This window comes from Sinohyriopsis cumingii, chromosome 11 (assembly GCF_028554795.1).
Source record: "Sinohyriopsis cumingii isolate HCF-2022 chromosome 11, ASM2855479v2, whole genome shotgun sequence".
In the NCBI taxonomy this organism is placed as follows: domain Eukaryota; kingdom Metazoa; phylum Mollusca; class Bivalvia; order Unionida; family Unionidae; genus Sinohyriopsis; species Sinohyriopsis cumingii.
In genome coordinates, this window is record NC_142971.1 from 57,778,364 (window position 1) to 57,797,491 (window position 19,128).

Sequence of the window (19,128 nt, forward strand, 5' to 3'; positions counted from 1 at the left end):
ACTATTTGTCATTATTATTATTATTATTATCACATGAAGTCAGATCACGATTTTTTGGTGAAATTTTAGGCCACCACGAGTACGAGGCAAGATATATACATAGATCATCTCTCTCTCTCTCTCTCTCTCTCTCTCTCAGCATAAATATCGTCATGATTATTGCAAGCCTAATCTTGATGGTTCGGGTGACCCAATCGCAGCAGTGCAGCTTGCTACAAGGTTCACAGCCTGAAAATCGGCGTGCCCGTGAGTAAGCGTGCGGTTCCCCTATTTCAGGCTCATGCATGATGCAGCTGGTTTAGTCAGACGTTGTACGGGGTTCGTGGCACTACCTCAGTACAATAGTTTCATTATAAACCACTCCCGGGAACAAAGGAAATTCTCCATCGGCCAGGCGATCATTAACTCCACGGCGTTAGACAACATTCGTTTGCAAGATAAAAATGGTAAGCTACAAACTTTTGTCTTTTTATTTCGAATGGCATTTCTATACTCTGATATTTTTAATGAATTATTGAGAGATCGATCACGGTTTTCTTTATTTCTTTCTTCTTTTTTCCCCAATTTCCTGATAACTTCAGAATAGTCCATGAATGAATTCTTTGGCATCAGTAAAAATACAGCTGGATGAAACTTGGCTATGTTAATTAGACAAAAAATGTGAATGTGATAATTAGTCTCAAAAGAAGGCAAACTTGTTGCTGACAAATATATTAATCGTTAACAACTGATAACATTATCCCATTGTAGTTGTTGTTAGATGATGGGCATGACGTATTTGCAACATTAAAACAAATGACGCTTCTAAACTCAACTATCAATATATTTTACACAAGCGCTGACTCAGACACAGTCCCGTTAGTTAGTGATATGCGAAAAAGTAAGAATTACATCTACTTTATGTTGTGTTTTTGTTGTTGTTAGTCTTTACCTCTTCTCGTTATTTATTTCCATCTTTTACTATTGTGTACGATTGCTTTTATTGCTACTCTTCTTCATAATTATAATCCTGTTGATGCCGATGCTGCTGCTACTACTACTACTACTACTACTACTATCGATAGCTCAGCTAGGATATATACGGGCCCCTATGCAAAACTTTTGATGGGTCTCTGCCTAATTTATAGTGTAAAAAAGAAATGAATTTGTAGTCCCCAATGCTTTGCATACTCTTGTTACATGGTAGCTTAGCCCTTTACTACTACTTCTGCTGCTGCTGCTGCTACTACTACTACTACTACTATTGTTTCATTGGGAATGTGAGCTGATGACCAATATCAAGCTGTAATAACGTTGGTCTATTGTTTTTTTTTTTACCTCAAGTGATTTTTTTTCTTAGATAATCAATTAGGAAAATGCTTTTGCCTGCATTAAATAAATTTATGTGACGCTAATGGGAGATTTCGGTCTTTTTTCTAGGACCTAAATGATTCCAATCCACGCGCTTATGATCAAACTAAAGCAAAACATCTGGTTGTGATGACTAGTCGTGATAGTCATTCAATATGGCTTAATTTCATTAGACCTAAAATGGCTGTTATAGCTACATGGTTTGATTGAGCAATATGGTCATGACCTGTGCCAACTTTGTATTATAACACGTTTGGTTAGATTATGAAGCAGAGTCACGTCTGAGTTTGAGTCATTCAGGATTATTCATGAAGCCGGCTTACTCATTAGGCCTGCACATACAGTTGGAGTTGAGAATTTGAAGCCCATCCATTATTGACTTACGCAAGCTCAGCACCTGTACACAGTGTGATCGCTAATAGCTAAATACTGCACACTGAAGTTTTGTAGTCGTGGAGGATATTGTGGATGGTGAGTGTTTTCGCAAATAAAATAATCGGAAAACAGACGAAAAGTGGACATAACTTTTTAATGTGGTTAGCCAGTAAAGATAACACGATTATTGCAGACAGAATTTCTCAAGTGGATAAGAGCTGCTTATATTCCGCATTATCGTCCAGACATAGGCGAGTGTTGCAGGTGTAACGGAGTACTGTCCGTTTTGGCAGATACTCAATGATAAGGACGAGTTCAGACCGTGCGAGTGAATAAAATCCATCTGCATATAAGAATGCCGATCCTCTGAATAAAGCGTAACGTGTCGTCGACGAGGGCTGCCCGAGTTTGTTTAAACCTAGTCTTTATCAAGCGCGCGCGCGTGTGTGTGTGTGTGTGTGTGTGTGTGTGTGTGTGATATTGATTTTTTACGTAGCTCTAACAAATTTGCAGTTATATCGCAACGATGTCTGCAGTGTGACAGTTTATAGTGATATCTAGCACTAGGGCATCATGCCGCAGACATGTGGCATGATATCCCACCCAGTCACATTATCCTGACACCAGGCAGACCGGTCCTAACACTAACCTCTTAAACTGAGCGCCAAGCGAGGTAGCTGTAAGTACCTTTTTGTAAATCTTTGGTATGACTCGACCGGGGATCGAACCCATGATCTCCCGCATCCGAGTCTTCATCAAGTATTAAAGTGGAAACACTGTATCGTCAAAGAAAATGTTTCCACTTTAGGAGTGAAATATTTCCTACATTTACTAATAAAAACCTGTAGATTTTCTATTTAGTTTATATTTGTTAAATTCAAAAGCCGTCGATTTGCTTGGGCCTTCTCCATTCTGTACAAATGCGATCAAGAACTACATTACATGGGGAAGAAAAAAAGTTCCTAAAATTTGTGGACAGCGACATTTTATAATTATAGATTGTACATATCATGCTTCAAATTTTGTATATCATCAAAATAATGACTGATCGTTCGAAAATAAACACATTTTTATATTTTAACACATTCCAAACGCGGAGTGATACTGTTGGGTGGAGTAGCTAGAAACATTACGGAACGCTTGTATCTGACAGACTTCAGAGCGTAACATCTTTTAAACAAAATATTTTAATTATTGTGAGCTAACCTGTAAGAATTTATGCTCTTCATTTTGTTTATTTCAACATTCAAACATCTTTTTGGCCTTGACAAGCTCGCAGTCTAGCTCGGTAGCAGATGTTGTATTCAGTTATCGAGTATCACTTAATTTCGGTTTGCAAGCAACCGAATCAATGTGTCCATCGTTTTCAAACACGATTGTTGTTGTTGTTGGGTTTAACGCAATTTTTCAGCACACGATAGGCTACAAACACGATTGTAATGCGAGTTTAAATTGCAATCCACAAAACTGTATTGCTATATTTAGTCAATAGGTTGTGTTACTGTTGTTTACAAATGTGTACCGTTTGTAGTAGAATTATAACAGGTGTACAATCGGTGACACAAATCAATAGGTCATGAAAGTCCAGTCACTGACAGTCTCCATAATTCATGTAGAAAACTAATTAAAAAACGTTAAAACTTGAAATCTACTTTTTACTATTTGGAGTTCGTTTTCAGCCATTTTTTAATGGCAGAAGGAGGGAGAGAAAGAACTGAACAAAAAGAAAAAAGTAATAATATTATAATTATATGGTTTTAATTTAATTAAGAGAAAAGAGCGAAATCCAGCAATTTTTGTAAAATTCAAGAAATAATGTATTTTCCTGGAATACAAATTGAAAACTTAATATTTACGGTAACGCGAATTAAATCCCAAATTATCCAAAACGTTTTAATTCACTTTAATTCCAAATTGATGTTTCTATCCAAGAATATAAATGAGCACTTTGTAATTCCAGAGTTGACCTAGGTCACAATTAACATTTTCTACGTTAAAAAAAACCAACCTGTTCCTTAGTGGAAACTTCCATTCTAGAAGATTATGTTACTAAAATTAAAATATATAACGTGGTATACATCATGAATGCAAGGCATGTATATGGGGAATTTCCATAACCATGATCTATATCCTAATGAATATATTTACTTCTATTGATAATGATCATAATATTCAACCCACTTTCACTGTGTGTGTGTGTGTGTGTGTGTGATTTGGATTTTTAACGTAGCTCTAACAATTTTTCAGTCATATAGCTACGATGTCTGCAATGTGGCTGTTTATAGTGATGTCTAGCACTGGGGCATCATGTTGCAGACATGTAGCATGATGTCCCACCCAGTCACATTATCCTGACACCAGGCCGACCAGTCCTAACACTAACCTCTTAATGATGAGAGCCAAGCGAGGCAGCTGTTAGTATCATTCTTGTAAGTCTTTGGTATGACTAGGCCGGGGATCGAACCCGCGGATGCTCTAACCACTAGGCCACCAGAGCGGTCCCCACTTTCACTGAGACAATATTAGTTATGTATACTTTGTTTTCCAAACTAAACGTTACTGGTCAGAAATTGATTTTGGACAAGGTCAAGTACAAAATATATAATGTTTTTAAAAAAATAACAAATAATGCAAATTAAATATATATAACAAAAGGTATAAATATGGAAATACGGGCCTAAATAGCATATATCAGGGCAAATATATTTCCCAAATGAGGGAAAAACATGTTCCAAAGATGATATAGCCGCTGTAGCAATAAAAGTGCTATCGCCACTGTAGCGATATGATTTTTCTCCCACTAAGATATTTTCATTATCTGACTTTGAAATCTTATAAAGATATTTATGTCACAGACAAGTTCAGCTCGTATGGACGAGAATTGGCATATGTACGTTTTATAGAAACGGAATCCGTTTATTTAGCAAGCATTGAAATACTTGGAGAAAACTGTTACATTCCGCCCGGACAAGCAGCTTCACTTAATGCAGTCTGCGCATCGCCTCTGATACGATTTACAGTTTAGTGCAGTACTTTATATAACGTCTTTACCAGAATGTGGCATTTTTAAAACAAGGAACCAGCATGTGTCATTTTTAAAACAAGGAACCAGAATGTGGCATTTTAAAAATAAAATTGGCTAAAATCTTTTTTGACACATTATTTTAACATGTCTAATGGTTTTATTTGGCACTATTTAATTATCTAGTCAATCTAGTAAATCTAAAGCAATATACAGTAGATGAACATACATACATACATACATACATACATACATACATACATACACACACACACGCACATACATACATACATACACACACATACATACATACATACATACATACACACACACATACATACATACACACACACACACACATACATACATACATACATACATACATACATACACACACACATACATACATACACACACACACACACATACATACATACATACATACCTTTAAAGACTACCGTTAACACAATGTCATACCTTAAAGACTACCATTACCACAATGTTTTATCTTTAAAGACTACCATTAACACAATGTCATACCTTTAAAGAATACCTTTAACACAATGTCTTACCTTTAAAGACTACAATTAACACAATGTCTTATCTTTGAAGACTATCTTTTAACACAATGTCATACCTTTAAAGACTTCCATTAATACAATGTCTTACCTTTAAAGACTACAATTAACGCAATGTCTTACCTTTAAAGACTACCAGTAGTACAATGTCTTACCTATAAAGACTACCTTTAACACAATGTCTTAACTTTACAGACTACTATTAACACAACGTCTTACCTTTTAAGACAACCGCTCCGGTGGCCTAGTGCTTAGAGCGTCCGCCTCGGATGCGGAAGATCGTGGGTTCGATCCCCGGTCGAGTCATACCAAAGATTTACAAAATGGTACTAACAGCTGCCTCGCTTGGCGCTCAGCATTAAGAGGTTAGTGTTAGAATTGGTCGGCCTGGTGTCAGGATAATGTGACTGGGTGGGACATCATGCTACATGTCTGCGGCATGATGCCCCAGTGCTAGACATCACTATGAACTGCCACACTGCAGACATCGTAGCGATATGACTGAAACATTGTTCAAGCTACGCGAAAAATCCAAATCACACACACACACACACACACACAAAACTTTGAAGACTACCTTTAACACAGTGTCTTATCTAAAGACTACCATTAACACAATGTCTTATATAAAGACTACCTTTTAACACAATGTTTTACATTTAAAGACTACCTTTAACACAATGTCTTACTTTAAAGACGTTTATTGACACAAAGTCTTCTTACTTTAAAGACGTCTATTGACACAACGTCTTCCTTTAAAGACGTCTACTGACACAACAGCTTACCTTTAGAGACGATTATTGATACAAAGTTATTAAGTAAATTTATTGGTGTAAAGTCACAGAATTTTTTATATAAAATTGCATAGTTTCCATTTAATTAACAGCGTGGAATGATTGCTGACACACATTAAACGGGGATTATACATCAGCGATCCTATAATGATTGCAGACGCAAATGAAACTGGGATTATACATCAGCGATCCTATATTGATTGCTGACACATATGAAACTCGGATTTTACATCAGTAATCCTATGAGTGATGGTTTTCTGTGAAATTAATTCAGCAAGGTCAGTATCTTAATATCTTTTGCCAGCTTTGGGGAGTAAAAGACTTCAATTATTTCATGAGTTTATAAGCTTCACAAAAATTAACACAAATATGAAAACAAATGTTAGATTTTATTTATTTTAGAAGAATAGAATGATTTTCATCTTCCTCTGTGTAATTATTTGACTTTAAAGTATGTTCGGATTCCTCGGACAGTGTGCTTGTGCTATATATGATGTCATTATTACACACGTAAAATCAAATATAATGATTTAGTTTCTGAAATGTCATATCATTGAAGTCATTTTATAAAACGATGTATACATTTTTACAAGGTTGAAACATTGTGATAATAACACTTTATTTATTTTTTTTTTATTTATTTTTTCTTTTGCGTTTGAATACAAATAACTAAAGACAAGATATGCCAATGGGCTAGTTATTGAGAGAGCGTGTTTATCAACATTTTTTAAAATTCTAGTAGATTGCAAATGCATCTGTACCGAGTAAATCTGATGGCAAAGTACACATTGCAGGATATGGCTTAAAGATGGGAGCGGTGATAAACTGTTACAGTATGGTGTTTGTCAAAGATTATAAGCATTTGTATGACATATCAATCGCATCGGCAGTGAAAGTGTTTTCTCATGATATTACTTCTCACGCAAATTTTTCAAGGAACCAGTCCAGTCAAATAATTTCCGCTAGTCAAAGCTAATATGTCGATGAAATGTGCGCACACACACACACACATGTGCTTGCGCTGGTCTTGTGTTGTTTGGATCGACGTGTTAGCGTTTGCTGAAAGGCGGAAACGTATATGCACCAATGGACTCCAATATAACTAAGGGCGTAAATACCGTTAATGCGGCCCCTTCAATGCGAGAGTGGGACATTCAGTAAGGGGGAGCCAAAATAAAAGTTATTTTTATTAGGGGGCAGATTTTTGCATTTGACGTGGGTATGTTCGTGAAGAATTTGGAGTTAAAACACTGAAATATACTTTTCTCCAAGTTGCAAAGGCGACATTACGTATTAGCTCTGCTGTCTTGGCCAGAATAGCGTATGGAATGGTCTTTCTCATGTCGACCGTCAGTCCGTTAGTAATAAAGTTTGTTATCGTTACGCACTATAAACTACCAAGAAGATTGCCATGAAACTTACACAAACATTTATCCCGTGTTCTAGTTTGTCCTAAATGAAAATAGTGCTGCTCGTAATCCAATATGGCCGCCCTAGCGGTCACAAAAAATATTTTGCTACAGGCATTCCTTCTAAATTAATTGACATATCATCACAGGTTTCCACTAAAATATTTCCTATAATAGCTGGTTGCCCTATAATAATAGTAATTGTCTAATATTCAATATGGCCGCCACAAGAGCCATCTTGAACAGAAAGTCAAAATGACGTGATGCTTTCGCCAAAGGACTTTTTATAATGTCCAGTTGGTCTTAAATGAAACTAGTGTCCATCTGACATTCAATTTGTCCGCGACATAGTGGCTACCTCGAAATTTATGTTATCACCACTCCTCTTGATTGGAATGGTCGAGTCAACAATGGGTCTTCACTAAAAGACTTATGATGTCTCTTGTTGGTCCTAAATGAAAATGGTGCTTATCCGACATCCATCTTGCCCTCCATATCATCATTCTTGAAACCTTTTTATTGTTCGACTCTCCTCCTGAATGAATGGTCGATTGAGGTTTTCACTAAAAGACTGGTGCCGATCTGACGTCCAATGTGGCTCCCAGGACTGAGAACAATGTTGAAATGGGGTTTTCACCAAAAGTCCATTATTATAACATGCCGTTGGTTCTAAATGAAAATGTTGCAGATCGGAGGTCTGCTATCTTGTTGTCAGTACGCATGCCCCTCCCCCGACTCATCATAATGACATGGATGTTTCTCAAAAAAATAGTCAAAAGGTAAATACTTTGTCCTAAATGAAAATGGAGCCTATCTGACATCTAATATGTCCGCCACAGCAGTAATTTAAGGTTTTTTTTTTTTTTTTTTTTTTTATAAATAGTTAGTGAATATTAGAGATTATTTGAACACTCATCAGTTGAATGTAGAAATGGTCTTATCTTGGATTGATGGAAATTATTTTCGCCCAATAGCCCTCAGTCATTATAGGGACTCCTGTTTTATGTAATTCAGCCTTACGTGTCCGTTGCAATTAATATCCCGAGCTTCCAAACGTTTTAAGCGTGAAACTCAGACTCAAAGTCAACCTATTTGTACGCTTTGTAACTCTGATTAGAAGAAAAGAATTAATCAAACTTGCATTATTTTTCTTAAGTTTGTTTTATCTAATAGTAAACAGAGCTTCGTGACAAGAAAATAGGGTGAAAATGTTTGTTTTTTTGTTGGGGGGGATTCAGTTTGAGTTTGTTCCTTAAAGAATATCGGACCACAGGGCCTGAAATAAGAAGCACGCCAGGTGAATTATGAAAAGGCACAACACATGACGGCTCAAGCGGTTGACAAAGGCACTCATGAATTAAGTAAATTTTTCATTGATTATTTTCAAAACTACTCATTTCGTCGAATTAGGTTTTTGAAATATGCATCCAGGTTGTTTAGGCCCAATATTTTGGTGTTGACATGTACCTGTTGTTTGGTTTGACCATTTTGGGTGGAACATAAGAAGTGCATGTCATTGTGTATGTGCCACGTTACCATCTAGCTGTATTTGGTGTTCCGGTGAAAGTATGTAGTCTGCATGACAATTTCCTTAAAAAATATGTGCAGAAATTAAATCTTGATGTAAATCAAAACCTACGTTCAGAGGGTTTTATTGTCAAAAGGAATCAGCATGAAAATTAACCATTTTGGTATAACCTACTCATTCAATGAGAAAACGTACGGACTTTAAAAAGCGTACATTATTCCAAACGACCAATAATATGTCATAATTTCTTTTATAGTGTTATGGTTAGAACCAATAAATAAAATGAATCCAAATTACTATACCACTGGACAAACATATTTTACATTGAAACGTCTGAGTATGTCGCATGTCCCGGTTGACTCAAGTTGTCTGCATCATCTTCAGCGACAAAGACAACTTCCAACTCCTTGTCTTGAATTTACAAGTCAATATTGTCTGTAATGACTTATAATTATTTTTGAAAGTATTTCCCTTAGGCCATACTTATACCATTTACAGAAATGTACCCTTTAATCAACTCTATATACTAAAACAAAATTTCGAGGATGGCTGCTTCCAGCAGTTTAGTTTAAATATTCAGATATTCCTAATTCCAAAACATCTTCACGTTTCTGAAGGAGGGGGTATGTGCCCCCTACATGTATTCTGCAGCTCCTTCATAGTCTGTTTTATGCTTGAAATTCAATGCATGAATGATTATGTCCTCGTCTTCAAATCTGCGATTTAGCTTCAATGTTTCGTCGGGGCTCTCTGCGACTGAGGTGTGGTCGACACATATGCTGGGATGTGTGCCATAATCGTCTAAGCACGCACTATAATAAACCTCGCGTACGAGAAAAGAAAGTTCTGACAGCAGCAAAGCGCCTGCCAGATGCTGAAACCATTAACTTACATTGCAATCACTGGCATGACACCATGGAAAGGGAAATCTGGAGGCTAAATTACTTACTCTTGTATATATATATATATATATATATATATATATATATATATATATATATATATATATATATATATATATATATATTAGAGGGGGTTAGTTAAACTTGGATGTTTCGATTCTTTCGTACATCAGTCCTGACCCAAATTTCACCGAGATAAACCTGAAAGGTATGTGTTGGCTCAAGTTAGTTGATTGTTCTATTATAAGTCTGTTTTATTGGTCTATGATAAGTCTATTTGATTGGTCTATTATAAGTCTATTTGATTGGTCTATTATAATTCAGGTTTAAAGTTCTGACAATTAGATCGCTGGATTCTAGAGTTAAATTTCAATTCAGCTTAATCTGCTTGTGAAATCCAGACCTGAAGGCTATATTTGGCTTGACTGTGCGAAACTCTATGCAAGTGAGGAGAAATACACAGAATTACTACGTGTTACAAGAGAGTTTAAAGTTGGTTTTTATTTTCTCTCATGAGAAATAACGTCATCTTCACCCATGGTCAGTGTATAGTTTAGGCTTTATTGGTGCGTTTCTCGCCTTGGTTACGAATAGCGGCATATTTTGTAAAAATGCAAGCAATGAAGTTTGAATAAAGATTGCTGCTTTCATAACACGTAAAATTGATCCTTTCACAACCACATTTAACACTGATTCTTTCATAACCACATTTAAACCATTTTTATGGTCACAGTTTAATATTTTATTTATCTTTCCTCTCTTGATCCTGCTGTAATAATTTCGCGATTATACATGTTCATGTGTTCATGCCTTCTTTTTACGGACTCCTTCTCTATTCTGTATTCTTTGTACCTGTATTCATGCTTCCATTCACGGCTTCCTTCTTTATTCTATATTTTTGGTTCCTGTATTCGTACCTTCTATTTACGGCTTTCTTCTCTATTATATCTTCTTGGTTCATGTGTTCATACCTTCGATTGACGGCTTCCGTCTCTATTATATCTTCTTGGTTCATGTGTTCACACCTTGCATTGATGGCTTCCTTCTACATTCTATCTTCTTTGTTCATGTGTTCACACCTTCCACTGACGGCATTATTCTCTATTATATCGTCTTGGTTCTTGTATTCTACCTTCTAATCATGGCTTCCTTCTCTATTCTATACTCTTGGTTCATGTGTTCGTACCTTCCACTGACGGCGTCGTTCTCTTTTATATATTATTGGTTCATGTGTTCACACCTTCCATTGACAGCCTCCCTCTCTATTCTATACCCTTGGTTCATGTGTGCATACCTTCCATTGACGGCCTCCTTCTCTATTCTATACTCTTGATTCATGTGTTCATACCTTTCATTGACGGCATCCTTCTCTATTCTATACTCTTGGATCATGTGTGCATACCTTCCATTGACGGCCTCCTTCTCTATTCTATATTCTTGTTCCATGTGTTCATACCTTCCACTGACGGCCTCCTTCTCTATTCTATACTCTTGGGTCATGTGTTCATACCTTCTATTGACGGCCTCCTTCTCTATTCTATATTCTGGGTTCATGTGTTCACACATTCTATTGACGGCCTCCTTCTCTGTTCTATACACTTGGTTCATGTGTTGATACCTTCCATTGACGGCTTCCTTCTCTATTCTATACTCTTAGTTCTTGTGTTCATACCTTCCATTGACGGCGTCGTTCACTTTTCTATACTCTTGGTTCATGTGTTTACACTTTCCTATTGACGGCCTCCTTCACTATTCTATACTATTGGTTAATGTGTTCACACCTAGTATTGACGGCTTTCTTCTCTATTCTATATTTTTGGTTCATGTGTTCACACCTAGTATTGACGGCCTCCATCTCTATTCTATATTTTTGGTTCATGTGTTCACACCTAGTATTGACGGTCTCCTTCTCTATTCTATATTTTTGGTTCATGTGTTCACACCTTCTATTGACGGCCTCCTTCTCTATTCTATATTCTTGGTACATGTGTTCACACCTTCTGTTGACGGCCTCCTCTATTCTATACTCTTAGTTCATGTGTTCATACCTTCCATTGACGGCCTCCTTCTCTATTCTATATTCTTGGTACATGTGTTCACACCTTCTATTGACGGCCTCCTCTATTCTATACTCTTAGTTCATGTGTTCATACCTTCCATTGACGGCCTCCTTCTCTATTCTATATTTTTGGTTCATGTGTTCACACCTTCTATTGACGGCTTCCTTCTCTATTCTGTACTCTTGGTTCATGTGTTCATACCTTTTATTGACGGCTTCCTTCTCTATTCAATGTGTATGTCATTATATATGTACACATTATGAGAGTAAACAATGTGATGCACTTATTGCTTGAGATAAATTTACCTAATACATAAAGCATTCGTTCATTTTCGCCGTTAAGTAACCAGTCAAATTTGTGAATGTCACCCAAGTCAGTCATTGGTTTCTTTCTTATTTACACCATCCACCTCTTGCTGTAAACATGCAGACTACGTATCACAAACAAACAAGAAATGGATTTTCATCTTTTATATCATTGCTTTAATATTTTTAATGGATTCTTTCTTCTCTTGATATGTTAGCAAACCGACAAGTTTCAATAAATAAACTTCGGTGACAAAATTCTTAAATCTCGCATATGTGAATCATAGTCACTCCGATACTTCATTGACTGTCTACGTCGTATAGTTTTGCTGAACATATTTATGTCCATGTATAGAGATTCTCGTTTAATATCAGACATGTATGATAGCTTATGTACTAAATACATTTATGCCTATGTAGGGAGGAGATTGATAGCTTAGAGTACCGTAATAAGTTTTTTAACTTGGAACATTCACATGCGTCATGCAAATTTGGAAATTCTCCATTTAGATTTTCCAGCCTGGACTAACATGGAAAAATGTACCTCAGAGTACCACAATGCTGTTGTTGTTGTAGGGTTTAACGCCATTGTTCAGCACACGATAGGCTATATGTACATGGCGGCCAGTATTAATGGTGGAGGAAGAACCCGAGAAAACCCCGGAAAGAACCACCGACCCTCGAGAAGCTCCTGGCAAGCTTTCTCACATACCCACACTGGCTGAATTCGAGACTCGAACCCACGCAGACTGAGGTGAGATGGTAGTGATCCGTAACGGAGAGCGCTTTAGACCACTCGGCCACTAGGGGCCCCTAGTATCACAATGTAAATGGACTCTCTCCAGTTCATTTGACAAGGTTTCGTCGCAGTACCAAAATGTTATCGGACTCTCTCCAGTTCAATGAACTAGATTCTTTACAGTACAATAATGTAGAGACTCTGGAGTTCATTAGAGAAGATTTAATTGTATAGCCGAAAATAGTAAAGCTAAATTTAACACAGGGACTGAAATAGACACAGGATCACAGTACAATAATAAATGGTAATCTATACTGATTTAGCTGTAAAGTTAAGCACAGTACATATACGCTTTAAGTACTTGATTGTAAGGTTACACATGATCACAGTACAATATTTGGTACGCTTTAATGACTTGACTTTAAAGTTGTTAATTGACAATACATAATATAGACAATGCATTCCAAGATATCGGTAACAAGAGACACATTCAACTATTCTGTTTTAAAAATGAACACTCTCTTTCAAACGACCTCCTGATTCATTCAACGTGTTTGTTTTATTTAAATTGACCTCCAAATACCACTCAATGCAAGACCCATTGCAGATGTAGAGAGTATAGCAATGCCATCAGCATACAGTATGTTGGCTGTTAATAATGAATCTAGTATAACAGTAAGGATAACAATGCAATCAGCATTCATTAGGCACAATGTTGATAATGTATCTAGTATAACAGTAAGGATTACAATGTCATGAGCATACATGAGTCAGTCTGTTCATAATGAACCTAGTATAAAAGTAATGATAACAATGTCTGCATGATATAGTAGTCAGTCTATTGATAATGAATCAATCTAGTATAACAGTAAGGATAACAATATCAACAGCATGCAGTAGGCTGTCGGTTGTCAGTGTTGACAATGAATCTAGTATAACAGTAAAGATAACAATGTCAACAGCATACAGTAGGCTGTCGGTTGTCAGTGTTGACAATGAATCTAGTATAACAGTAAGGATAACAATGTTAGCATACATTAGACAGTCTATTGGTAACGAATATAGTATAACATAGTAAGGATTAGATTTTAAACTCATAGGAAAATCAATAATGAAAATTGTAAACAGATTTAGACTAAGTTGACACCTTGTCTTGTACATATCTTAAGATGAAATGTGTCAGATGGCACATCACCAAATTTGACGCTTAATCTGTACCTATATTTAGATATGTACCTATATTTAGAGTACAAAGTTTTAGATTCAGTTCAGTATGAAGAACTGCTACAATATTGTTTGTGAAGTTCTACACAGCAATCAAACTGTTTCTCATATTTATTTAGTGTTGCTACGATACCTATATATTAAGAATCTCGAGATATACATGTCGTCCGATGTTCTAGATGACTGAGTAAAGACACTTCCAGTTATCAAATCGTGTTTTTAAATGAATTTGTGAAGTCTATTGTTTAAGGCTGAATATAAAAAATGCCAATTGTACAAGTCAAGGATATACCACGGTGATTTCCTGTATTTAAAAAAATGTAAATAGCTATAGTCAATGATATACCACGGAGATTTCCTGTGAAAAAATGTCAATAGTAATAGTCAAGGATATACCACAATGATTTCCTGTGAAAAAATGTCAATAGTAATAGTCAAGGATATACCACAATGATTTCCTGTGAAAAAATGTCAATAGTAATAGTCAAGGATAGACCACAATGATTTCCTGTGAAAAAATGTCAATAGTAATAGTCAAGGATAGACCACAATGATTTCCTGTGAAAAAATGTCAATAGTAATAGTCAAGGATATACCACAATGATTTCCTGTGAAAAAATGTCAATAGTGATAGTCAAGGATATACCACGGAGATTTCCTGTGAAAAAATGTCAATAGTAATAGTCAAAGATATACCACGGTGATTTCCTGTATCATGTTAATCATCAGATTTGTATCTTAGGGTCAGATATTCAGTGGCCCATTATTTAGAATGTACTCCATTTGGAGAGAAAAAAACAAGAGTTGAACAGTTTGTGTCACCAGGAAAGTAATTTAATTATGCATTTAACCTTTCATTTGACATAAAATCAAACTATAGAGATGTATTAGACTTGAGATGGGAATGACTTGGCCTCTGAAATTTCTTTAATTGTAATCCTACATTAAATCACGAAATAGTATGAATTTTTTTCTGTTATTCATTTTCCTTTAAAACGCAATTGACGCTACTTCACTCTAGTTTCGCTTATCACCAGTATTAACAGACCTCAAGTCTGTTACCCATGAATCCGGGACAATACCCGGGTTGCAGCTCTCTTTCTTATTCCCAGGCAAGTAATTTCTCATCTTCCAATTCAGTTTGGATTATCAGAGTGAATGCAAGATAATTGATCCAAAATGGATTTTAGAAATTGTCTCAGGCTGTACGTTCTAGTTCTAATATGCACCATGCCCCGGGAGCCGAATGGTCTGAGGCCCCTGGTAGCTGAATGGTCTAAGGTCCTAAGTGGTAGAGTGGTGTAAGGCCGATTGATTTCGTGTCTCAGCTCGACCAATGTGGGTATATATATAAAAAAGTAGCTTCCTTTGGGTCAGTAGTTCTTTCTCCTCCATATATCCTGGCTGTCATGTATAACCTACTATGCGCTGAAAATGGCGTTAAACCCCACAAAAATATAAAAAAATCTATACAGTATTGTCTAGAAGTATATATATATATATATATATATATATATATATATATATATATATATATATATATATATATATGTGTGTGTGTGTGTGTGTATATATATATCTGTTTCTCTTCATTTTTAAGCTTTCGTCTAACCAATTTTTATTGGAATTTTCTCTTTGGTATATCGGGAGTTTCGGCCTAGTTTATGTAGCTGTTGCCAAATCTCTGCTAAATTGTTCATACATTTTTAATTGTTTAATAAATGGTTTATTTAAAAAATGACTTGATAAGCTAATTAAGACTTCATCCGAAGAAAAGGCTAATTAAGACTTTCAACGTGAATAAAATGTTCACCTCAAATGCAGCCGAAACAGCAAGTATTTGCAGTAGAAGCCGGTTTTCCATCGAGTAGGAATTGTGAATGAACTGCTCTGGAATGAGTCGAGGAAGACAAAGCGTGACGTCAAAAACGAGGTAAAGCTCATAACAGCTAGGCATCTGTGCCGGGATATAAGCATCACATCTGGATACCATAGTAACTGTCTGCTCTAATAAAATCCCATGGCCAATACAGCATTTCTTACACTGACTTGCATGTCAGGAACACACGGTAATCCCATTTACTTCGGGTAAAATAGTCAGGACGTTATGTACGCGACTTGCAACTCCCAATGCTGCTATGATATGGTTTTCTATCTATTCGGTAGGATTCTCCGTTATTTTTCATTACAACTAAGTTTCGTCTTTCTTTCATTTGAATTTTTTTTTTTATAGAGGAAACATTTACTTGAAAAACCCATATTAGATCACTAATCTAAGAAACTTAGATTTTTAAACTGACAATTTATGACATAGGTCAGCGTAAGCTATACTAATTAAAAGTGGTAAGTTTATTGCACACGAGTGAAGTTCGTGCAGTAAACGAAACATTTTATTCTCCGTACACTTAAGATTCCATTTCCTCTTCTTTTTATAGTTTCAACTGTGTCAGCCTTTTTTCTCTTATTTTTATCTCTACTGGTCAACGACCAGAAGAGCTTATGTGATAATCTGTGGTCCGTCGTCCGTCCTTCAGTCCGTTGGCACAAATTTGTTACCGCTTTTCCTAAACTAGTTCGAGGATTGCCATTATCCTAAATGAAAACGTTGCCGCTGGGACATGCAATATGGCCGTCACAGTGGCCATCTTGAAAATCTTGTTACCCATATTCCTCCAGAATGGATAGTAATATCAACATGGGAGTTTCACTAATAGACATCTTATAATGTTGTGTTGGTCCCAAATGAAAATGGTGCCGATCTGATGTGGAGCAGCTTGTTATGATGGCACATACCATGGAAGAAAAAAGTATATTTTTTATATCAAAATTTCTTGTGATACTTAAGCCATACTTTAAATCAAATACACAACAAAACAATCTCTTATCGTTTCAAGGTCACCTTACTTAACATACACTTAGTGGCTTGGCGTCGCTTTTTAGTTTATTTTACCAGTTTCTTGCTAATGACACTCCACCGCTGTTAGCTAATTGTTTGAAACGTAAGATGGGTCCATTACGCTGTAGAGTTTTCAATGGAGAATTAAAAGCCAGCTGTCTGCAGTGTACTGTTACACGGCAACGCGCGCATTGCCAGATGTTCTGCGCACACGTCTGACAACTCCAGATCAGAGATGTGCAGTTCATGCAGTTTTACTGTCTGGAAATAAAATGTGCTGCAGACATTTTTTTTTTTATTTATTTATGTACCTTGCGAAACGATTGCAAGTAGCATGTAGTACATGTTAACAGGATATTTAATGAAGAAAATTGAAGAACGAGCCAAACATTAAACTCTCCTGCTGTTTCGATGAAAATACATCTGCTAAAACAATTTATATTTATATAATAATAAGCATAAAATATTGTATGTATTTATGTTGTTTTTTTTTTTGTTTTTTTTTTTTTTTTGTTTTTTTTTTGCCGTGCGTATAAGAGAGATGGGTTATGATAAAACCATTGGATGCGATGGAATCAAAATAGCCTCAGTTCTCAATACTTCACGAAAAGAGAAATTAACAAGACCTAATGCACAATAGCTGTGTATAAATAATATCACAATGTCCGATATGTGGCTACTACTTTTGGCATCGTCTGAGCAAAAATATTTTTTTTTTATATGTTTGAAATTCCGTGCTGGAAAGCAGATCTAACATGTATCAAAAAGGAAAAATCCATTCTACAAAATGACGCAATTAAATAAAATAATATAACAATTATATAAGAGAAATAAAAAATGGTAAATGGATGACCAGTCATGAGGTGTGATAAAATATTTATTCAGTTACAGTTTATATATTGTGTGATCAAGCTGATAATAATCCAAGTAATTAAATGTGAGATATATTAACGGCAGCTATTTTTTATTCAAACTTTTCATTGATCATTTTATCAATACTTGTATCAAGAAGGAAGAAATATTTACACAACATAGGACACCTTACAAAGTCTGTTTTTGCACGTGGTTCATACTTTCAATTTAAATACATTATAGTCTTTCTTGCTTCATTACAAAACTTCAAGGATCTGTTTTTGTTATGAGACATTAATATTGAAAATGACAGTCGGGAGCGAACTTCAAATTGAAATGGTAAAGAAACAGAATGTTTTACATACATACATACATACATACATACATACATGCATGCATGCATCCATACATACATACATACATACATACATATATAAACGCATGCATGCATGCATGCATGCATCCATCCATCCATCCATCCATCCATACATACATATGTGAATACCGTGTGTGTGTGTGTTTCCTTAATATATAGTTTTTTCTGTTTTATATAAAAGTGTAAAAACGTCAGCTTATTAAGAAATAACTTTTCGTGAAACATACATATATCTGTAAAGCCGCATACAATTTCAACATTAATTTGACGACTCCAGGAATTATCATCTTTTTATGATTAAGAAGCGATAACGCACCCATCATTAAGTTTCGGTATTTTGGACGTGGTAGCAACACGTTTGCCTGATCCGTTATGTATATGAGGGGAGATATGGTAAAGTGCCTGGTTGGTTATATATATGAGTAGAGATATGGTAAAGTGCCTGGTTGGTTATGTATATGAGGGGATATATGGTAAAGTGCCTGGTTGGCTAGGTATATGAGGGGATGCATGATAAAGACGGCTGCCTCGGCTTTTCTCTTTAATAGACTGTCACTTGAAAGTCTTGTGGACTTTTGGCAAGCTATTGATGTAATGGTTTGCTGGCTGAAACTGCATTTGATTTAAACGATCGTGTTGCGCTCATATGCGGAATTTACATATATCCCCAAACACACACATACACACGCATACACACTTACACCACTATGGTTTCCAA

General features: G+C 35.9%; 1 protein-coding gene across 1 annotated transcript in view; it reads left to right on the plus strand.

Annotated features, from left to right (window-relative positions):
• Positions 1-283: 283 nt before the first annotated feature.
• Positions 284-19,128, plus strand: part of LOC149788514 (tubulin alpha chain, testis-specific-like) — a 35,831-nt gene continuing 16,986 nt past the window's right edge. Inside the window, exon 1 of the mRNA XM_089974511.1 lies at positions 284-446. Within this exon, the coding sequence (XP_089830637.1) occupies positions 444-446 (3 nt within the window). The 5' untranslated portion in view covers positions 284-443. The remainder of the gene's footprint in view (positions 447-19,128) is intronic.